Below are 23944 nucleotides of genomic sequence, written 5' to 3' on the forward strand. Positions count from 1 at the left end.
GGTCAACACGCAGGTGGCCGACTGAATTACATCTTACCCTATAGTATCCATTTGAGCTGGCCTATTACTTTGGTCAGAATTGGCGCGTAGTTTTGGTGGGCACAAAGCAGGGTTACATTGTTATGAGCCGATTTCGATTAGGGTGTGCCCAGTGGCTTGACCAGGGTGGGGCAGCGCCTTTAGCAATAAGCAGGTTATGTGGGGGTCATACAGGAGGTGGCGGGTGTAGCACAAAATGGAATCAGTCCTGCTCCGCTTGTCCAGGGGTAGGGGATTTTTGTTAAATTTCCTGGGTCCCACACCATATGTTTCAGTTCTTGGGTAAAAATGGAAGAATTACTGGGTCATATGGCAACTCTGTTTCATTTTTTGAGGTTGATCAAATACACAGTGCCACCAGTAGTGAATGAGGATACTAAATCGCTGCATATTTGTTTAGTAGTTAAGAGTATAGATATTGAGGATGTCTGGGTGGTTCAGTGATTGAGCACCTGCCTTCTGCCCAGGGCGTGATCCTGGAGTCCCAGGATTGAGTCCCACATCAGACTCCCTGCGTGGAGTCTGCTTCTCTCTCTGCCTGTGTCTCTGCCCCTCTCTCTGGCTGTCTCTCTCATGAATAAATAAAATCTTTAAAAAAAAAAAAAAAGTATAGATATTGGAGCCAGAGTGCCTGGATTGGAATTTTGGCTGTGCCACTTCCTAACTGTGAAAAAAGCTTAAACAAGTTACTTAAACACTTTGCCTCAGTATCCACATCTCTAAAATAGGAGCAATAACAGTACCTAATTCATAGGATAAAATTTTAAATGCGTTAGTATATGTAAATTACCAAGACAGTGCCTTTAAGCATGTAAAAAAATGCTACATGCTTTACTATTACTGTATTAATCTTTATTATAATTATTGCATTTTGTTTTGTTAATTTGATAGTTAAAGAAAGTTATGATACAGTTTCCTGAGGTTTGCCATTGAAATGGAGTAACAGAGAAGACAGTAATTTAAGGGAACAGTAAAGCCAAAGAAAGCTTTTCTGAGCAAGGGGCAATTATATTTCAGAGTGTAATGTGAATAAAGCCAAGGCTTCACATGGTTCAGGCCAAGCATATAATAGCTCTCTAAGGAAACATAAACTGACAGCAGAAATATTGAAAAATAATACTTAAGTCTCTGAACGCTGGTGAATAAAATGATCCACTTTATTATCTATTCCCTTTTCTTTTCAGCTCTTCACAAGAAGGACACAATATGTCTTTGTGCTGCCTGGGGACAACAAAAAAACCATACCCAGACCTCAATCTTAATTCTTTTTCTCGCCGTCCTATGGCAAGCATCCCTAGGAAGTGCTACACCACTTGGCTTGGTATAGTCCCATCTTTTGAGGATGGGACTTCTTTTGAGTAAACCTGGGTGGTTCAGTCAGTTAAGCATCTGCCGTCAGCTCATGTCATGATCACAGGGTGCCTGGACCAAGCTGCAGGTGGTGAGCGGGTTGTCTTTTTCTCCCTCTCCCCCTTGCTCAGGCCCTCTCCCCTCCCCTCAAATAAATAAATAAAATCTTAAAAAAGAGAGAGAGTTTTGAAAGAGGGAATATCTCAGCTGAATCCAAGTCTATTACAGCTTTATTGAGACTAAACAGAATTTCATACTCTTCTACAGACTTTTAAGGCAGTATCATCCTAAGTATTTTTCCAAGTTAAGAAAAAAATATATATATATGATATTCTGAGAATGTGAAAATTCTTACTTGGGAAGCAAATGCCATAGTCAAGCCGATGGACATCTCCATATTCATTTGCTATGCATTATTTTGAATTGCAGCTGAAATGAATAAGCAGGCAAGTGACATGATGAGTTTTTATCAGTTTAAAATTAGAAAGAGAGAGAAGGAGGAGGAGGAGGAGAAGAAGGAAGGAGAAAGAGGAAAACACCTAGAAGTCCAGCAGCGGGGAATGCTTAAGTCAATTGTGCCATCACCTTCTCTGTGGGACACTTGGTTTCTGCCTTTGCTGGTCCATTGAGCTGGAGTTATCATTAGAAGGGGTTTCTTAATATTCATCTGAAATGTGTTCACCTAATCTGGATCCCGAGGGAGCCAGAGCATTCTTAAAAGGTGTAACCGGTGATAGAAAGTTCTTTAATGACAAAGCAATTTAAGTTTCATTATGTCGAGGAACTTTGAGGAAGTCCTCAAAATCCACGTATTAAAAAAATATATTTCCTATTATAGGCACATTGACTTTCTAGAATAAAAACCAAAGCCTGTGGGCCCGTCATTTCGTATATACTGTAGGATGATATCAAATTATGTGAAGATGTTTCATTATCCAAAAGCTCTTGATCAACGGGGGGGGGGGGGGGGGGCACGACACTGATGTCAGATTTAAAGTGTCCAGATCCTAAGATCCTAAAGACGAAACTGACGGTCTGAAATCTTCATTTCATTCAGACGTTGGCTCATTTTAAAAATTCTGTTTTAAAAATAGGGCATGTTGTTTGTTTTCTCCTTGGAGCTTTTCTCTTTAAAAGCTGATTTACGAGAAACCGGAATGGTAAAGTTCGCTTTCGGTTTCGCTCTATCTCCCCCCGCCCAGGAGTGCAGAATCCACTAATTTCCCCGTTTTCCAGGGCTGGGCGGTGTGAAGGGAAGGGCGGTGCGGTCCTCCCAGCGGGCCGGAGGATGGGCGAGTGGAGCCGGGTTCCGGCTGGGGCCCGCCGCGAGGTCGGGGAGGTCGGGGAGGTCGGGGAGGTCGGGGAGGTCGGGCGCCGGGCGCCGGGCGGGGGTGGGCGGGGTGGAGCGGAGGCGGCGGAGGGGGGCGGGGCGGCGGGGAGGCCCGGGGCGGGGCTGGCCGCGGAGCCCGGCCCAGAGGAGGCGTGGCGGGCGGGGGGGCGGCGGGGAGCTCGCGCCCCCGGCTCCGCCGCCTCATTAGCGAGCATCCCCGGCGCCGGCAGTCCCAGCGGCCCCGACCCCGCGTGCAGCACCTCCCGCCCGCCCGCCGCCAGCTCCCGCCAGCAGGTAGGGGGCATCCTTCCCCCGGCAGGTGCCCACTGGTTGGCGTCTTCGGCCGTCTCCGGGTGGCACTTTTAAAAAGTAGCTGGTCTGTAGACCTTTCCTGTGGGATGGAGAGAGAAGAGCCGGGGGAAAGCGCGGTGGTTTGATGGGGTAGTAGAGCTCTTCCCTGCATAGGCTGGTAGGAGCAGCTAGGACTTTTGACTTTCGTCAGCGGGGAGGGGGAGTGCGGGGTGGGACTCCGTTTTTGCTTAATAATGATTTTGTAAGTCTATGTTTCTGTGCGTTCGTGAATATGGTCCTGAGGTAGGTAGCTGGGTCTAGAGGGAAACTCCTAGGCTGGAGGTCGGACACTGGGGTCTTCGTCCACCCTCAGTTGCTCACTAGCAGTAGGGTCTGAGTGTCATCCAGCTCTCCTAAAGCTCCCTCCTATTGTGAGTAAGAGCCAGGATACCCCAACCTGAGCTCTTTGCTCTATCTGCCCTAAGGACCTACAGGAGTCCTGAAGGAGGAAGACCATTGTCTTTGTCTCATAACACAGGGAGTCCCTTCAAGTATCACTGTTCCACTTTGCACCTACAAAAATACCTTATGTGATTTTCAATGGATTAGATAGTATATGTGTGTGTGTATTCTTTTTTTTAATGGCTGCATGGCATGGTACTGGGTAAACAAAATTAATACCCCATGTTGGACATAAAGATTATTTACAGTGGTTAAGTGTCTTAGCCACTCAGTGGACATGATTGCTTATAAATCTCTGGGACATTACTGATTATTTCCTTCAGATAAACTCTTATAAGTTTAACTACTTAGGCAAAGAGTCTGAATATTTTAAAGGCCTTTTCACACAAATTGAAAATCACCTTCAAGAAAGAGCCAGTTTACATTGACAGTTGCCCGCAGTTTTTAAGAATGATGGTAGTCTAAAGAAAAAAATAAGCCTTTTTCAGTTGAAGAGAGTAGACAGTAGTTACAGGACAGTAGTTAAGGGTAGTCCTAGAAGAAGCTGTAGAAATGGTGTGGGGATTTGAAGCCACCTGGAAGCATACAATTATTTTCCTTGTCTTTTCCTCCTGCCTTGTTACGCTTGGGAGATACAGAAACACTCTCAGTTCCGTAGTGTTATACTGGGTTCCCCAGGGACAAACCTGCTTCCCCATCCTGAATGAACCATAACTTCTTCCCTAGTTCACATTTCCTTGCTCTTTGAATGCTCTTGTCTGGGAATCCAGACAATACCATCATAGTTTCTTACTTGAAGGTGTCAGTGTTGTCTTATACTAACTGCCCTGATGTGGGGATTATAGGTTAAAGACCATGGCTATTCACATGGGCTCTGTCCTACATTTTTGTCCCCCCACTAATGACAGCCTTACTCCAAGGGAAAGGAACCTTCAAAAAAGTAGTATCATGAGGAATTAGGGAAATAGCAGCCCTAACCCATCAGCTTCCAGTAAACTTTTATTACCCCTAAAATTTTCAACCAGTTCTTTAAAGGATAGGAACTCCACCAGCGTATGCCATAAACATTGGCAAAACTAGTTTTAACCCATGAGTGGATTTTGTTTCCCTTTGTCTCATTCAACAGTTCTTTGCTTGGAGTTAGGGGTATCTTCAGTTTCCTTTTGCACAATAATTAGATTTCTGTTTATAATATCACAGTATTTTATAATTGTGATGTAATCTACTCTGGCCCAAGGAAAGGGCAGGGAGACAGCTTCTGCAGCCTTATTTCGAGCAGGCTTCATGGTCTCACAGGCTCCCATGCTGCCCTGTTCCCCATGTACAGGGCAGAGAGAAAGGACAGAAGTAAGAATTATGCACCTAACACTGACAAGAGGATGACAACTTGATCTTACTTTATCATTTTTTATTTTTACCCATATATATGTATATGAATGTGAAGGGTTTATGCAGATTGATAAGAAACTAGTAAGATAAAAAGGCCAGAAAATGAAGAAGTAATTTACAAAAGAACCAAGATAATCAACAAACCCATGAAAAATTCAAATTGTAACTCTTCAATAATCAAATTAGAAAAAAAAATTTTTAAATCATACCCAGTGGAAGATACAATGTAACAATTATCTGCATATATCAGGAACCAGGAAGATGTTCTTTCTTCTTGATCCACAATTCCAGTTTGGGAAATCTGTTGTCAGGGCCTGGCCTGTGGCCTGGCATAAGTAGGCACTTAACAAATGTTTGCTGAATACACAAATATGTATGGTATTTTATTTTATTTTATTTTTTATTTTATTTTTTTAAGATTTTATTTATTTTATTCATGATAGTCACAGAGAGAGAGAGAGAGAGAGAGGCAGAGACACAGGCAGAGGGAGAAGCAGGCTCCATGCAGGGAGCCCGACGTGGGATTCGATCCTGGGTCTCCAGGATCGTGCCCCGGGCCAAAGGCAGGCACCAAACCGCTGCGCCACCCAGGGATCCCTATGTATGGTATTTTAAAAATTGGAAACAATCTTAAACCTAACAATAGGGGAACTAAACATTATGGGAACACTAAAATACTTATGAATATATTATTCAATAAAATGAAGAATATTTATATTTTAATATTAAATGAAAAAAAGTGTTAAATGTCTGATAAGGTTATAATGGTTTCTGTGAAGATTCATAGGGGAAAAGACTAGAAGAAAAATATATACTGGAATGCTTACAGTGGCTGCAAAGTTTCTCAACCTTGGCACTATTGACAGTTTGGCCTGGATATATCTCTGCTATGGTGGCTGTCTTGTGCATAGTAGGATGGTCAGCAGCAGGATTCCTGCCTTTACCACTAGAGAGTAGAGGTCCTTACCCCTACTCCACTGCATTTTGAGAATCAAAAATATTTCTAGACATTAGCAAATGTTTCCTGGGTTAAAGTAATGGAATAGTGGGTGATTTTCCCCTTCTTTTCTCATTTTCTATGTTGTATTTATATTATTTTAATAATGAAGAAAAACATAAAAGTAATCAAATATCATTATTCTACCTCAACTCTGATGTTTGAGTTTCTAGGGTTCTTTCCATTCTACTTATTTATTTCCCTACTTAAATATAAGGTCCAAAATGAGAGTGATTTTCTTGTTCACTGCTGTGTCCTTAGTACCTAAAACAGTGCCTGGGACAGAAGTGTTCAATCATTGTTTGCTGAATGAAAGAATTGGTAGAATTTCAAGTAGGATGACAAAATGAAGAATAGAATCTAAGCAGAAAGAGTGGCTATAAGTTATTCACATCTTAGTATGAATTGGTCAAATTCAACAGCTGCTTCTTCTCACTGCCACTACTAGTAGAATCAATTTATTGAGAGAATAGAATTTATAATTTGCAATAAGCCAAGGACAGAAGAGGAGATTTCTGAAGGATGGCACCTGGGAGAGAAGTGTCATGGTTGAGATAGTGATGTGGAATGCTTCAGTAGCTAAGAATAGGATGAAAGTATTCAGGGACTAGGAAGGAAGAAAAAGTATTAAAAGTTGGGAGATGTGGACGTTAGATTGTCCTTGCTTTGAAATTTTGCACAGGGCAAGTTTGGATTTCTAGATAAGTTCCACTGCAGAAGAAACATGAAATAGTTGAGAATTTTAGTGCACCATTTTCTTGTTGGCCTCTTTTGAGTGTTCAGTATAAGTTTTTTTCAGGCCTTATAATTACATTTAAAGATTCTCATCATTGTAGCTTTCTTCCTTTTGGCTTTCTATGACTGTAGGATATTAAGTAAGGGTATTAAACTTCTAAATTCCCCTACTGCATTTCCACACTTATAAATCAGTCATTTTCTGGTTATCAGACCCATAATGTCTGGGTATTCAGTTATTGAATAAAACACTTTTCTAGGGGATCCCTGGGTGGCTCAGCAGTTTAGCACCTGCCTTCAGCCCAGGGCATGATCTTGGAGTCCTGGGATCGAGTCCCACATTGGGCTCCCTGCGTGGAGTCTGCTTCTCCCTTTGCTTGTGTCTCTGCCTCTCTCTCTCTGTGTCTCTCATGAATAAATAAATAAAATCTTAAAAAGTATTATTTTAAAAAAATCTTTATAAATAAATAAATAAATAAAACATTTTTCTTTTTGCATTTTCCATAATTAGGTCACTCCAGAACGATGAGAATGTTTAGTGTCTTTACATTCATGGCCTACTGCCATTTGCTAAAAGGTAAGACATCAAATCCCCCTTTCATTAGGCCCTATATTTTAAATATTTTAACCATAAGTTAAAAACTAAAATAATTATTTAAAATAGATGTAATTTTTTTTATACAGAGATCATTCGTTTTCTTTCTGTAGTTCATGAACCCATTTCACTGGACAAAGATATATAGGGATTATGGTCAAACTGAAAGAAAAAAATTAATCCATTATCTATTTATCCATTGCCTGTTATCCATCTTCCCAGGGCTAATTACTGAAATTATCTGGGGAAATGGTCCATGCATATACTTTTATTCATTTATTTTAAACAAGAACAGGAACATTCTTTCCACCTTGCTCTGTGACTGGCTTTTCCCAATGTGGATATCCTATGGAAGAATTATAGTGTGCATTAGAAAATGTCATGGTAACATAGTACTATCTCTTGAGACCCTCCCTAAATCTCCATACCCATATACCTCTGGCCAGACAGCTGATCAAGGGTTTTAGGGCAATAAGAAGAGAGGACTATTGGAATTGATCATTCAGACTATATAGAAGGCAACTAGGGTGTCTAACCAAAGGACACTGTGGGGATATCCACATGAAACAGTCTTCCTGGTTATAAGTACCCCATCACCATGTAATGTTTCTACAGTAATGTATTTTTATGATTTGGTTAAGAAACAGCAACTTGTTTAGTGCATTTTATTTATTTATTTATTTTAAATTTTATTTATTTGAAAGAGAGAGCACACATGAGCAGTGGGGACGGGACGGGACGGGAGGGGAAGAGGGAGAGGCTGACGTCCCACTGAGCAGGGAGCCCAGTGATGTGGCGCTCTATCCCAGAACCCAGAGATCATGACCTGAGCCACAAATGATTAACCAACTGAGCCACTCAGGTGCCCCATAGTGGATCATATTATTCTAACTTAGAGATGAGATCCAGAGTTCCAAAACATGTTCCAAAGCCACTAGATAAAATAGATATTTTAGGGAAGTAAATCCTTAAACATAATTATCATATAAGTGACCAGATAAAGTGTTTGTAAACCCTGCATTTAATATGTAAGTTTTTTGAGGAGTTTCCCATCTTCTGAAGCTTGGTTGTCTTTCTCTTCAGCATTTACGATCACAGTTTCTAAGGACCTGTATGTGGTAGAGTATGGTGGCAATGTGACAATGGAATGCAAATTCCCGGTGGAAAAACAGTTAAACTTGTTTGCACTAATCGTCTACTGGGAAATGGAGGATAAAAAAATTATTCAATTTGTGAATGGAAAGGAAGACCTGAAAGTTCAGCACAGCAGCTACAGCCAGAGGGCTCAGCTATTGAAGGACCAGCTCTTCTTGGGGAAGGCTGCGCTTCAGATCACAGATGTGAGATTGCAGGATGCAGGGGTTTACTGCTGCTTGATCGGCTATGGCGGTGCTGACTACAAGCGGATTACTTTGAAAGTTCATGGTAAGAGTAAATGCAGGTGAAGAGGCCCAATCTTTATTAAGACCATACCCCAGTACTGGGAACTTTTTCTTCTTGGAAGTCCACCTTGTTCTCCACTGTGGTAATCTGCTCATCCTTTCATTCACACACTCATCCAATGAGCATTTCTCAAACACTTCCTATATGGCAGTCCCTGGAGATCCAGAGCCAGACATGGTGGGGCCATGTTCCACAGTATGTTCAGTTCTCTTAAAAATAAATTCCTAGTCTCTACTTTTTTATTATTATGAAAGTAATACGTGTACTTGGAAATAATTCAGATACCATGGAAGGGAATAACATGAATTACAGAGTGTCCTTCTCCCATCTTCTGTGGCATATAAAGATAGTAGCTACTATTTGTGTGTCCCTCCAGGAATTTTTTTATTCAACTATAATTTTTTAAAAAAATGTGATTAAGTCTGCCATCATTTTCCTTTCTTTATAACTCTGTCAACTCCGAATTAATATAGTAAAAACAAACTCCATTGTGAGGTTCACATTCAAAAAGACTTGAAGTCATCTATAAAGGCAAAAAATAATACCAAACATAAAGGAAACTATTCTTCTTCAGAGACAGTATAAACTATGCTCACTGGGCATATATTCATCTTGAAAATCTACACCACTGTTATCTTGGAGTGTTGTAGAGGAACTGTAAGTATCAAATTCCTAGGTAGTGACCCACAAATATGTCATCAGGTCACCTGTGTTCAAAGTTTTGTGGTGTCATTAGACAAGGAAAACACCTTCACTGACCCCTCTACTTTTACTGTTAAGATTCATAGAATTGAAAGGTGAAAGGATCCCAAGTAAGAGCAGCTAGTCCAAACTCCCAAGAAACAGAAATCCCCATAAGGGATCTTCTGCTCACATACTTTCCACAATGACACTCTGTCACTTGGACCTCCCTTCCATAGCGTTTTGAAATTATTTTCTGATACTGAGCTGATACCTGCCCTCTCAAGCCATAGTTTTGAGATTATCTGCCTGCTTCTTTTGTTTACATGATGACCTTTTAGTATGTGACCAGAATCCAGTCATCACTCATTGTTCTTTGCATTCCTGGCCTGCCATCAATCTGAAAATCAGTACTATGAAAAAAAAGAATCATACAGCTGTCCTGTAGCAAGGAAGGGTGTTCTTTCTGGTCCTCTGGGCTCTGTAATTTCCTTTGTTGATCTGTGATTTCTTTTGTTATGGTTCAACACAGTTGGAAACCTTTTGGCGCTGATGTTTTTTCCAAGAAGGGGTTCCTGATAGAGCAAAGCAGATGACCAGCCAGACTTGAGGGTCTGATTTGTTTTGACCATTCCATTTTATATTATAAATTACTAAATTGGCATCCTAATCCCAATCCATCTTGTTGTCATCAGCACACAATGGTCTTGGGTGTTGAGTTGAACTACCCTGAGAGAAAGGCCACCACCATGCTTCACTTGCACTGAGGCAGTGTTACCAGTGGCAATGGTCCTCTTGCATGAGCTTTAACAACTCAAGGAAATACAATTCCTGAGCCGCCCCTATATGCAAATGATTTCACAGTAATGCTTCTCTTCCCATCACTGCAAACATGTGGTAATACAGCTTCCCCACAGGGAGTTTACTCACCATGGGGTTTTATAGGTGAAGCATTTCAAAACTAAAATGCAAATTTAGTTTTGGATTAACTCAATTATTATTATCACTCTGGGTATTATTACATCTTTTGTGTTTATCAGTTTAAATACCATACATACTCTCAGGTATCTGACTTTCAACTGAGAATGTTGTTTTTCCTTAATCATTTAACCTAATAGCAAGGACCATAAATGGGATTAGGCAACTAAAAGACCAAAGTATTGCATAGTTTTCCTGACAAAGCTTATTTGTTTATATTAGCCAAGGATTAACTGTTATCATTCCCTACCAACCCCAACTCTCCCCTAGATTCACCAACCAGCCTTGTTTAGATTTTTTTCTATAGTATTCCTCCCCATCTAATGTATCACGTAAGCTTTTCATGCCTATCTAACACATATGAATGCACCTGTTTTGTTCATTATCTCTCTCCTCTTTCTTGAATATGTACTCCACAAAGACAGAGATTTTGGTCTGTTTTATTCAGTGCTAGATCCCAGGACTGGGCATACAAGAGGAGTTTGACAAGGGAACACAAAAAATATTTTTTGAATGAATGAATGAATGAAATATTTCCTCAAATAGGATGAGGCTAACAATTTTGAAAGATGAACAGGTTTGAATATGTGAAATTTTATTTCCAAGTCTGTTCATGAGGAACAGTCAGTACTTTCTGAAGAGTATTACATGAGTACACTTACATGGTAGTAGTAAGAAGAGGAGGAGGAACAGCTCTAGTAGTTATCATAATAGTAACTAACACTCATGTAGTACTTACTATGTGCCAGGAACCTGTCCTAAACATTTTGCCTATCCTCTTCATTTAATCCTCAAATGACTCTATGGGGTAAGGGATTCATTATGTCTAAGATGCAGGTTTTTCACATTTTACTATCTCTGGATCTAAGTACATCTTTTAGTAGATGGCATCTTAGATTCAATGACGTGTGTGGTGTTATTCTCATTTTATGAAGGAGAAAATTGAGACCCAAAGAAATTAACTAATTTACCTAAGTTTACTCAGCTATTAAGTGGTAAAGCCAGGTTCTGAACTCAGGTAATCTAGTTCTGGAGTCTGTGTCCCTAACAACCAGGTTTTACTTTCTGTATTTATACCTCCAGAGTGTGTATGAAGTTATATATTGACTTCAAAACTACAGTGAGCTTTTCTTGATCTTGATGTGACCATTCGATTAGCATGTGTGTGCTCTGTATCTAGTAAACCAGGAGTCTACACATGTGTTTGATGACCTACTCCATCAGTAAAGCATGTTAGTTAATATGTGTGTATTTGTGTGTGTGTATAGTTAGAAAGGATATACTTATGCTGATAAAAAGGATATAGCATAAGAAATTGACATTTTGGGATCCCTGGGTGGCGCAGCGGTTTGGCGCCTGCCTTTGGCCCAGGGCGCGATCCTGGAGACCCGGGATCGAATCCCACGTCGGGCTCCCGGTGCATGGAGCCTGCTTCTCCCTCTGCCTGTGTCTCTGCCTCTCTCTCTCTGTGACTATCATAAATAAATAAATAAATAAATAAATAAATAAATAAATAAATAAATAAATAAATAAATAAAAAAGAAATTGACATTTTTAAAAGGTAAATGAAGTTGAACAACACTGACTTCATATGGTTCAGCCTAATGCATTGAACATTCTATAAATGTATAAAGACAGACGTTTTTAAAGGATGAAATAAAAATTTAATTATATTTTAATGCCTTGTTAACTATGATTTACTATCATTAGCTAATACTTCAAGGTTAAATTCATTGTTAACAAAGGTAGATGGTCTCGACAATCTTGAGGTTTTGGTATTTTTTGTTTTTAGTTTCAGGTGTACAATTTAGGAATTCAGCACTTGCATACAATACGTGCTTCTCATCACAAGTGCATTCTTTATTCCCCATCACATATTTTGCCCATCCCCCCACCCCCCACCCCTCTGGTAACTATCAGTTTATTCTCTACAGTTAAGAATCTGTTTATTGGTTTGCCTCTCTTTTTCCCTATGTTTATTTGTTTTGTTTCTTAAATTCCACATACGAGTGAGGAATATGGTATTTGCCTTTTTTGACTGACTTATTTCACTTAATATTAATATTCTACTCTCTAGCTCCATCCACATCTTGCAAGTAAAAAAGAGTTCATTCTTTTTTACGGCTGAGTAATATTCGTGTGTATGTGTGTGTGTGTGTATACACATACATACCACATTTTCTTTATCCATTCATCAGTTGATGGATAAATGGGCTGTTTCCATAATTTGGCTGTTGTAGGAAAATACTATGGAGGTTCCTCAAAAAGTTAAAAATAGATCCAGGAATTGCACTACTAGATACTTCCCCAAAGAATAGAAAAATACTAATTCAGAGGGACACATGCACCCCAATGTCTATAGCAGCATTATGTAAAATCTTGAGGGTTTTTAAACCACCACCTTATCAGGTCCAATTATGTACTTCTTGTTTTAACTTCATAAAGTGTCATAAAGAGGTAAAAAGTGTCCCTCTTGCCACTTCCTTGTGTTTTGTGCTTGAAGTATTAGTATTCCATCCTCAGTTTCTTTATGGGAAAATTTTTACTTTTTTGTTCATTTTGTGAGCAGGTTAGTCTAGTTAAAATTAGATAAGAGAATCTGGAAATCTGTAATAAGCCCAAAGGAGTCACTGTTTTCCCTTTGGTCTTATAAAATTTCCTTCTTCCCATAAGACCCTCATGTGGCATAGAAAGTGAGGCCCAGGGCAGTCCGGGTGGTTTAGCGGTTTAGCGCCGCCTTCAGCCCAGGAGATGATCCTGGAGACCTGGGATCAAGTCCCATTTCAGGCTCCCTGCATGGAGCTTGGCTTCTCCCTCTGCCTGTGTCTCTGCCTTGCTCTCTCTCTCTCTGTCTCTTGAATAAATAAATAATATCTTTAAAAAAATGAGGCCCAGTGTCCAATAGTAAAGTTTATGAAGCTTAGATTATTTCTTAACTATTACAATTAAAATATATTTAAATGGAAGTTCTAATTTTTTGCTTCCTATACCCCAACACATGTACCCTACTAAAGAGATTAGTGTAGTGGATATCTGGTCAATGAGTAGAACCATTCCACTCATTTTATTAGGCTCTGAGGGGCAGACCACATTTATACACATGCTTAGGGATAAAGCAACGTTCTCCTTTATCATTCCATTAAAAGTTACAAGAGTAAAACAAATATTTGACCTTTAATACTTTACTATTACCTGTGATTTTAGTCTTGAAAACTAAATGGCCCAGAAATCAAGTTCTGTGCTATGTAAACTAGACCCTATCATGGTAATATTGTTTGAGGAAGTATAATCATATTTTTTAAAAAGATTCTTAAACATAACAGATACAAGGTTGAGGACTCAAATCCTCATGGTTCATGAGAACCATTATTTATGTGTTTTGAAATTATAATCATGTTGATTTCTACTGTTTCTGTTGGCCATTTCATTGACTTGCCAGCACAAAAACATCACATCATTATTTCAGTTTTGTTTACTTCTGGCTGTTTCATATTAAGTCTCTGTGAGTGAAATAAAAATTATACCAAGAGAAGAACGACATGTTACCATGCTTGTAATGAATAAAATGAATAAAGATCTTAGGTGATGTAAATGCACTAAATAATCTACTAAAGTAGTACATGTGGTATCTTAATCCTAAAAGGGCCCAAACCAAAGAGTTAAATTCTTTTTTTTTTAAGATTTATTTATTTATTTATGATAGACATAGAGAGAGAGAGAGAGAGGCAGAAACATAGGCAGAGGGAGAAGCAGGCACCATGCACCGGGAGCCCGATGTGGGATTCGATTGGTCTCCAAAGAGTTAAATTCTAATTGATGATCTAAAATTCAAACTTTCTTGGGGATCCCTGGGTGGCGCAGAGGTTTAGCGCCTGCCTTTGGCCCAGGGCGCGATCCTGGAGACCCGGGATCGAATCCCACATCGGGCTCCCGGTGCATGGAGCCTGCTTCTCCCTCTGCCTATGTCTCTGCCTCTCTCTCTCTCTCTCTGTGACTATCATAAATAAATAAAAATTAAAAAAAATAAAAAATAAAATAAAATTCAAACTTTCTTTCTTAAGTATAATAATTATTTAAATGATTTATTCAAATAGCCAGAATAAAAGGTTCAAAAAGTAAGTATTATAATGTGGTATTCTAGATGAGATCCTGGAATAGAAAAAAGGACATTAGGGAAAAACAAGTGAAATGGAGCAAAGTGTGAGCAAAGTACAGTTAATAGTACTATATAAACATTGGTTCCTTAGTATGACAAATGCACCATGGTAATACAAGATGTTAACAATAGAAGGTAATTGGGTGATAGGTATGTGGGGACTCTGTACTATCTTTGCCACTCATCTGGAAATCTTAAAACTATTCTGAAGTAAAAAATAAACTTAAACTTTAAATAGTATTATCCAGGAACACGTATCAGTTTTTACAGTGATACTATACTTTATACCCTTTTCATACCGAATTTCTGATCATTGACCCATAGTTGAAAAAGTGAATGGCATGTGAAAATCAGCTTTTCTGATTATTAAATAAAGTCTGTGCTGGTCAGCTGGGAAGGTTCATGTTACAAAAACAGCATTACAATAACAAAAAGAAAATATCCAGGAATAAATTTAAGAAGAAATGGGTTAGCCCTATGTAAAAACTATAAAGCTTTATGAGAAAGATACAGAGACTTGAACAAATGGCAGACATATTTTGTATTTGGATAGAAAGACTATTGGTTTAGAGATGACAATTCTCTTTAACCTATGTGTTTACTTGGAGCTTGATAAAAATAGCAATATGGTTTTCGTAGCAAGGTAGGTAATTGTTCCTTTGAGCTCAAATGTAGCCCAACTATGAATGGGCGAGTTGAAGCAGCATAGAGGTTCCTCACTGCTGAGACATCTGAACATCAGCATATTTCTCTTGAGAACCCACCTGAATTGATACTTTTCCTAATGTAGATGACACCAAACCACATGCCTAATTTTGTCCTAAGTGAAGGCCCTGACTTCTTTTTGCTCATGATCTAGCCCCGTACCGCAACATCAGCCAAAGAATTTCTGTGGATCCTGTCACCTCTGAATATGAACTAATGTGTCAGGCTGAGGGTTACCCTGAGGCTGAAGTCATCTGGACAAGCAGTGACCACCGAGTCCTGAGTGGCAAAACCACCATCACTAATTCCAATAGGGAGGAGAAGCTTTTCAATGTGACCAGCACGCTGAACATCAATGCAACAGCTAATGAGATTTTCTACTGCACTTTTCAAAGATCAGGTCCTGAGGAAAACAATACTGCCGAGTTGGTCATCCCAGGTAATATTCTGAATGCCTCAATACAAATGTGCCTACTGCTGTTCCCTGGACTCTAGCATGATGCATGTTCATTTTAGGAATCCAACGTTTGTTAAATAAGTGAATGCATGAATGACACTGTATTTACAAAATGATTCCTTATCCCCATTCATCCAAGTCCTATTGCTGTTTAATAAACATTCAGCAAATATTTTACTGGATATGCCCTATGTGCCAGGCATCAGGGGCTCATAGAAGAGTTAGACACTGTTGACATTCTCCAGGAAACAGATAAACAGATAAGGCAATCCCATCCCATGTAGGAAATGCTTTTGTGGCAGGGGGACCTGGGAGAGTACCCCAGAGGAAAACAGCTCAGGCAGTGTTTCAGGAATCCAGATCCGAGCATATCAGAGCTGCTCCTTTCTTTCCAGGGTTTCTGGGGTAGCAAGCGAATAGAACATACTTTTCTATCTTACTCTAAATAGGAAAGATCCATTGTCCCCGTCTGTTAACTGTACCCCCAAGATAGACTGTGACATTTCAACCCAAAGCAGTCAATTTAGTGTGTAAGATGGGAGGCTCTGGTCTCTGCATAAGCCACTCAGCTTCTGAACGCTTCATTTTCCCTAGTTATAACAGTTATAACCTACCAGGCAAGGTTATTGTAGGCGCCAGTGAGTTACCGTGTATGAAAATGATTTGAGACTCTTCCCTGCATAGACTCAATTATTTTTTTTCTTACTACCCTACCAGAATGGGTAAGGTGGGATACAGAGTGATGAGAGCCTGAGACCTTTAGAGAAAGTAAGGCAGGAGAGCATGATGTTAACACAACAGAGGTGTTCTGAGAAGCACTTCTCAATGATGTTGCCAGTAAAGCTTCAGATGCTTCAGAAAAAACAACTGAGAAAGTGGGTGGAGGGATGTCTGGGTGGCTCAATGAATGGTTGAGTATCTGCCTTCGGCTCAGGGCGTGATCCCCAGGTACAGGATGGAGTCCCACATCGGGCTCCCCACAGGGAGCCTGCTTCTCCTTCTGCCTATGTCTTCTTCTCTCTCTGTGTCTCTCATGAATGAATAAACAAATAATCTTAAAAAAAAAAAAAAGAATAGAAATTGGGTGGCAAGGAAAACCAATACAAGATGGTCCCATGAATGAAAAGAGTGAAAAAACATTTAGAAACTTAGAGATGTTCTCACTGGGTTGTGAGTCACTTCAGTAGGGGCTCCATTTGTGGGTTCCTGCCACTTAAAAGTTGTTTTATGACAAATTATTTGTGGGAAGACTTAGTAATTCACCTAATTGCTTGGGGTCTGTTTCCTCATCTATAACCTCGGATTTTTAAAAAAATATTTTGCATACCTAACTGAACTTATTCTGAGATTGAAATAAAAAGAATATAAATGGGCTTTGTAAGCTGTAAACTGCTAGTGGATGGGCGGTTGACCACTGTTTTTACTTCAGAGCTTGAACGAGGTAGTCAGGGATCAGGACCAATGAAGAGAGGTGGGAGTTAGCAGTCTCTGAGCATCTTCGTGCTATTCTTCCCGCATGGAGCCAAGACAGATTGCCGAGAAGTACCAATGATCAGATGTCCCAAAATGTTCAAACTGGGAAAGAGAAGATAGTGAGCAATGGCCCTCAATCATGGCCATGTATACGAGGAGGTAGAAATTCTTGGCAGTGCCAGTTGGTCTTCATGTGCCATCTTTACAGTAGACTGCTAGCTTCTATATTAAAGAATGCCAGGGAGATCATTGGACCTCTCATTTAGGACTGAGCAGCAACTACCTGTGGTAAGCACGATCAATTTATTATCATTTCCAAAAAAAAAAAAAAATTTATTATCATTTCCATTTTGTAGGCCAGTTAGAAGATTTGCCTGAGAGACCAAAGTTAGTGAGTGGCCCATCTGCTCAAAGCCTGAGCTGTGTCACTCTTCTACACTGTTCCCATTTTCCTATCAGAAGTATCTCACCACTCCAGCCGCTCGCTGGCTGGGAACTTCTTGTAACCCAAAGCTAGCCTAAATTAAACTTCAAGGATGATTATTCTCTTGTCCCCTTCCCATCAAAATCTCACCTTTCATTTCTTTTTATTTCCTTTTGTTTTTCAGAACCACTGCCCGTTCCAACACGTGAGAGGACTCATTTCGTGATTCTAGGATCTTTCCTGTTGCTTCTTGGTGTAGTCCTGGCAGTCACTTTCTGTCTAAAAAAACATGGTATTTTCTTTATTGCAATGGTCTCCACTGGGCATGTGGGGAAATGTACGGGAGTGCCACTGTTGTCACTTTGGCACTTATAGGCAGAGCCAGGGATGCTCAATATTCTGTAATGTGCAGGTCAGTCCCATGTCTCAGGGAGCTCTCCTACCCAAAATGCTAGTGGTGGCCCAGCCAGGAAACACTGATGTATAAAATGCTGCCTTCCTATTAGCATTCCCTTCCTGGGTCAACTTTCAATTATGCAAAGTGGGTTTCAGTTATGCTACCATATGAAACTGTGGATTATCTTCTTCTCCATCCTGCTCATTTCACTATTGTACAGCATCGCTTATGTTGGAAAGTGGCAGTGAACACTTGTAGAAGCATTTCTAAGGAGATGACAGTTGGAACATGGCTGCAGGGAAACCTTGAATTGATTTGCAAGGTGGCAAAGACATTCCACTGTTGACTAGCAATGACAGTGAAGCTGAGCAGGGTTGCTTGGTGAAGATCATGTGTATGTGGGTGAGAGGTGGAAGAATGGGTGTGTACATAAGGTGAAGAAGACCAAGCATTACACCGTTTCTTTCCATCATGCAAATAACCACACACTTAGAATAGGGGAGGAAAAGCTAAAACACCTGTCAGTGTCAATTGAATGTGAATCTTGCATTATTAGTTGCATTGTTATATTGAGCTGGTTTCCAGGCAACCTAAGGAATAAAAAATAGATTTTTTTTTTTTTTTCCCTGTAGAGCGGTGATGCTTTTACCATAGAGTATTTTACAAGACTTCTGGCTGAGAGTGCTATGTAGTTTTCAAAATAATTTGCATGTATTTACCTCTCTCTTTGCCCATGGGAACAATTAAAATCCAGGAAAATGAGTCTATTCAAATAATTTCCTCCCATTCTGAGATGATTCAAAGTAGACATTTCCCCAATACTTTGAGAAATCTAACCAGGGGATCCAAAGATGATTGTGTGTGTAGAGTTATCTGAGATCAAAGAGGGAAGTAGAAGATGGAAGGGAATTCCAGCAGTGGTTGAAAAGTTCCCCACAGCCCCGTAAGAAGATGGGTGGATCTGGGAAAGCCATGTGGTTGAGTGGAGGTCAGCTCTTTCTAAAGAACAGGTATTTAACAGAACTGAGACTATTAGCCAGAAGAGAAGGATCAGTTTTCAATGATATGATGATCCTGAGATGGAGTTGATTTGTCCAAGGACATGACTGTTGCCAACTTGCATTTTGAGTATTTTCCCATGAAAAATAATTAGTTGGCATTATGAATGGCTAGAAAACTAATGTATAATATAGTACCTCAGGATACTGGTACTATCTCTGAGGATATGGTCTATCTCTGAGGGAAGAATGGAGAATAAAGGTGTATACTCCTAAAGAAAAATCTCAGAGTGGGACACCTGGCTGGCTCAGTCAGAATAGCATGTGACTCTTGATCTTGTGGTCGTGGCTTGGAGCCCTACATTGGGTGTAGAGATTACTAAAAAAATAAATAAACATTAAAATAAAATAAAACCTAGGAGCAAAAGCATATGCCCTAAATATTGAATTGACCTAAGGGGTTGGAACCCATGTAATTAATTCAGAAATCTAACCAGATTTCCTAGAGGGTTAAAAATGTTTCATAGGAACTTGGAATTTAAACTGAGTCACTGTGTGGGATGGATGTAGAGTTGTTTTACATGGGAATAAAAATGACCTTTTTTTTTTCCCCCCTCAAGGGAGAATGATGGATGTGGAAAAATGTTGCACCCGAGATAGGAACTCAAAGAAACGAAATGGTGAGAATATTAGCAGGGGTTAGGAGGTTGAAAGAAAAAGAAACAAAAAGTTAGTTATAACTTACCAGCTCTCTTCTCACTTCAAGGAATGCTGGCTGTTAGAACTGCCTCACGACTGTAAGATGAGAACTCCTCCCATAGCCCGAGGAGATTTAGAGATGGCCTGGAGTGTAGCTTCCTGAGAGCTTTGAGGATGGGGAGAGGAGGCAGCTTCTGTCTGCTAGATTTATAGCTCAGCATCTAACACCTCCCTGCAAAAGGGGAACACATTGACTTACATGGGTGAGTGATAGGTAGATAGATAAAACGTGAGTAGCAGGCACTGTGTTAGCTGCTTCATATGCAGTGCCTAGGTTAATCTCCCCACCAAATCAAAGAGATAAATACTAGGATATTTCCCATGTTATACTAGAGAAAACAGGGTCAGGAAAATACATCAAATTGCCCAAGAACACATGCCTGACAAAAATCAGGCTTTGGAGCCCACTAGCCTGACCATAGAACCTTACTCTTAACCTATCCACTTAAATTAATTTTACCACCAATGTCTACATTTATAGAAGGTCAGAAAGACCTCACCCAGCTAATTGAACTAAGAAGAAAGTTATGTTAAGATTTCTAATTCTTTTTAATGCTGTTAGAAACCAAACTTCACAACCAGTGCTAATTTAAAGTGATCTAATTAATTTGAATGAGCTCAAGCAGGTTTCATTATGTGGTCAATTCCACTCAACTGTTTTGTAAAACTAAGTAGTGAATGTTGTTTGGAGTGTCCTAGGGGTGACCAACCACTTCTCTACATTTGCCCGGAATTAAGGGGTTTTTCAGGATATGAGAGTCTCAGTTTTCAAAGCCAGAACAAACATGGGCAAGCCAGGTGGTTGGTCCTCCTCTATTATATAGAGAAAATTGTGTAAATATGTAAATTTATTATATCATCTAGGAAATATGAGTTATGTCTGTCATTATTGTTCTCTAGATATACAATTTGAAGAGACATAATCCAGCATGGGAACTCCTGATCTTAAAGCAGGGATTCTCGGCCTGTGGTTTGAGTTCAGCAGAGCTACTCATGACCAGAGCAGTGCAGAGGGCCAGGCAAGCTGCAGGCGACATAGGGCTCAGAAGGCCCAAGTGGTGACCAGTGGAAGGTGGGAGAGAAGAGGAGGAGAACAAAGTAATAAAGAGTAGAGGGGGTAGCCTGCAAGGAGACTTTGGCACTTCAAAACGACTGGGAGAATCACAGGCACCTACAAAAGAAAGGAAGGACACTTCTGGAAGATGAACTCCCCATGAACCGTCCATCGCTCATCCTAGGAAAACAAGTTGAGATTCCCTGATTTAATGTGTCAGTTCCTGCAGAAGTGCACTTTGCCTTCGCTCAACGTCTCTATTTGTTGTCTGTGTGACTGAAGGTCCCAGTGTTGCAACAGTATTTAAGGATGTTATTTCTATTTATTTTGAGTCTTTGGAGTCTTGTGTGAGTGTGGTTGTGAGTGATTTCTTTGGAAGACACATTGTAGTAGAAGTTAAAATTTTGTCACAAAACTACATTTACTGCTTAGTGAGTTGTGTGTGTTCAATAAAACATGTAGTATTTATAAGGTGTTTGGTATCCTCCACAGCCGCCAGGACATGGGAAGCAAGGAGAACAGACCCATGATTTCTATAGGATATTCGTTGCCTTATTTAACCCTCCAGTACTTTGGTTGATCCTAATAATCTTCTCAGACCTGAAGGTAATATATATTACTGCAGTATCTGTTCCATTTTAAATATCCGTGTAAACCACTGTGTGGGATCCTACACAGAATCTCATTTAATGCCTAGGACAGCTGTGTTGTGGTAGGAACTCTTACCATACCATTTCACAGTGGAGAGTGCGAAGAGATGGAGTAACTTGCCTGAGAGAGTAAATAGCAGACCCTGGATGTCCACAACTGTACCCCGCCCCCCGCCTTTAGAATACAGCCTAGAGCTGTGTTTTGCTTTAAGAAATTCATTCATTCAGCAAACATTTAGGAAGCAGCCGTGTCACTATGCCAGGTGGTGACTAAGCAAGACAAAGTACCTCTCCCCCCAGGAGCTCACAGTATCATGGGGGAGACTGATAAGAGAATTCATCATTTCAGTATAGTGCAGTGTCATAGTATAAGGTGTTGGAGGAGAACGATGGCATGAAGAGGAGAGTCTAGAAAGGTTCCCAAAGGGCGGGGGGCATACCCCCCAGGGCGTTTCATCAGTGTGTTCCTTGCAAGTCGAAAATACATTTTAATCAAAGTGATTTTAGTTTAGGAGATAAGTCAGTGTTTTTAAAAAATTGTGGAAAGTAGCTCTCGAATGCCTTTTCTATTATTATATTTATATCTGATTTATTTGCCTTTGCCATGCAATCTGACACTCATGTATATGGTGTTGGTATTGCTCAGTGGTTCTTTCTTTTATATATATATATATAAGTGCAATTGAAGTTTGAATTCATACCTTTCCATGATTCAAAATTCAGAAAGTCCAAGAGGAGACATTAAAAAGTCCCCATTCCATCCTCCTAGATACCTGGTTTTCCTTTCCAGAAGCAACCAACTCTTGCCTTTTGTTCTTATAGTCTTCTAAAGATATTCTAGGAATGTATGTAGAAATACATATAAAAAGTATATTTTTTATTTCTTCCTCTTTTTTGCATAAATGGTAACACACTATTCACCTGCTGTGCACTTGGCTATTCTTATTTAATATATTACTTCTTATGGTGCCGTTGGAACAAATGTGAAGTTCCCATAAGTCAGACACTGGGTCTTGTTTATTTCTAGATTAGCTTTTCCATAGCCTGTTATTACTTTTATAAGACTTACTACATACTAAGTATGTGCTTCATTGACATTTGAACAACCAGCATTTGTTGAGTGCTTGCTCCATGACTGAGTTTGGATTTGGTTTATTTTGTGTTTCTCAAAGTGAGATGCTTGGGTTCTCCAGGGTACACTGGCTCAACCTAGTCCTAACGACTGACTTATTACCAATTCTGTTCGACAGAATCCTGTATGGAACTTGTGTTTTTTTTCCTATCTGTTTTCTCTTGAGTGAAAACTAGATTTTGATATTGCAGTTGTGAAATTACATGGGTGGTTTTTTTTTTGTTGTTGTTTTTGGAAATTCCAGTAGTGTACCTTGACTCTCACCTGTGCTAAAAAAGGTCAGGAGCTGTGCCTGAACCTCTGAGTCCCACCAGTTCTCATCACTACATAGATCTAAGACGTTGCTTTTCAAAGGCTTTGAGGTTCACGTGTCTCCCAGGAGGTCCTGTGTCTTCCTTCTCTCTTGGCCATTTACCTGGATTATCGACAAAGAAAACCTTCGTTTTGCCACATGGCAAAGCTGAAGAAACAGAGTCTCTAACAGAACTCATTGTTACCTTTTGTACATGTTCGTTTGTACGGTGTCCCTCGTTTGCATGACAACATCCTTTGTGAAGTACAAGGAAGGAGTCTGACTGAGCTTACTCCATTCCTCTTTGTGGTGTTGAATTTGTCAGGCACTTTATCCTCTTGTCTTGTGTTTTACTCTAAATGACATAGGCAGAAATGATACTTAGTTCTACATTTTAATTGTCATTGTTTACATCTGCATTAATTTAATAAAATATTTTTATTTATTTTGTTCCTTGGTGCACCACCATGTCCATTGTCTTGTTTTCTAGGCCTCATAAAACCACAGCCAGTTTAATGTCCCGGTGGGAAAAGTTATGGGGGATATCTCAGCTATCTTCCTAGTTCTTCACTTCATGGCTGCTGTTTATGCAGCCTACTCTTAGTTCTGTGCAATGAAAAAATACAAAAAAAAGTAATTTTTTCAAAAGAACGCATTGAAAACTTTCATTCTCTCTTACTCTGTAGTTTGAGGACAATACCAAGAAAAGAGTCAAAATCGTGTTGTACAAATTGAAGATCTGCAAGAGGGAGGGTGAGAGAGAAGGAGTGGTCCCCAAAACAGCTCTAAGGAAACAAAGGGGCTTTCCTCACAGAGAGGACTCTTCTCAGATCAGTAAACATGGATATGCAACCTAGTGCCTATAAAGCTGGATGTATTCCAGAATTCACATTCTGAAAAGGAAGTGAGACATCGAACATGAAACCAAGGAGAGGCTTGAGGCCTGGTCTAGGGTGGGGCCATAAAAATTTCTAGTTTGAAGTCAAATATGACAACACTTGTCATTCAAGGAAGTGTTGGTCTCTCAGTTGCTGAGTCATTAAGCTGACTTTAAAGAGACTTGTGATCATTTCTCTGAATCAGACACTCTCAAAAGATGATGACGATGAGTATTCCTAAGACTGTATTTTGGATGCTAGATGTTTTTAAAGAAAGAA

General features: G+C 39.9%; 1 protein-coding gene across 3 annotated transcripts; it reads left to right on the forward strand.

The window, feature by feature from the left end:
* Positions 1–2960: 2960 nt before the first annotated feature.
* On the forward strand, positions 2961–23233 carry CD274 (CD274 molecule). 3 transcript variants are annotated; one of them, XM_055309957.1, is made up of 7 exons: positions 2961–3013; positions 7105–7170; positions 8272–8613; positions 15306–15590; positions 17690–17797; positions 19521–19580; positions 20560–23233. In XM_055309957.1, exons 2-7 carry the CDS (start codon positions 7119–7121, stop codon positions 20580–20582), a joined length of 870 nt encoding a protein of 289 aa, XP_055165932.1. In that variant the 5' UTR covers positions 2961–3013; positions 7105–7118; the 3' UTR covers positions 20583–23233. The 3 variants fall into 3 exon arrangements, with proteins under 3 accessions (XP_055165932.1, XP_055165934.1, XP_055165933.1); XM_055309958.1 differs by lacking the exon at positions 2961–3013 and adding an exon at positions 3061–3188; XM_055309959.1 differs by lacking the exon at positions 8272–8613 and having other exon boundaries at positions 2966–3013.
* Positions 23234–23944: the final 711 nt, after the last annotated feature.

The sequence above is a fragment of the Nyctereutes procyonoides genome, unplaced genomic scaffold (assembly GCF_905146905.1).
Source record: "Nyctereutes procyonoides isolate TBG_1078 unplaced genomic scaffold, NYPRO_anot_genome, whole genome shotgun sequence".
In the NCBI taxonomy this organism is placed as follows: Eukaryota; Metazoa; Chordata; class Mammalia; order Carnivora; family Canidae; genus Nyctereutes; species Nyctereutes procyonoides.

Coding starts and splice junctions, on each gene's coding strand:
- CD274 (XM_055309957.1), top strand. CDS start 7,119: ATGAGAATGTTTAGTGTCTTTACATTCATGGCCTACTGCCATTTGCTA. Junction 17,798..19,520: donor TTTCTGTCTAAAAAAACATG/GTATTTTCTTTA, acceptor TCCCCCCTCAAG/GGAGAATGATGGATGTGGAA. Junction 19,581..20,559: donor GAACTCAAAGAAACGAAATG/GTGAGAATATTA, acceptor ATTGTTCTCTAG/ATATACAATTTGAAGAGACA.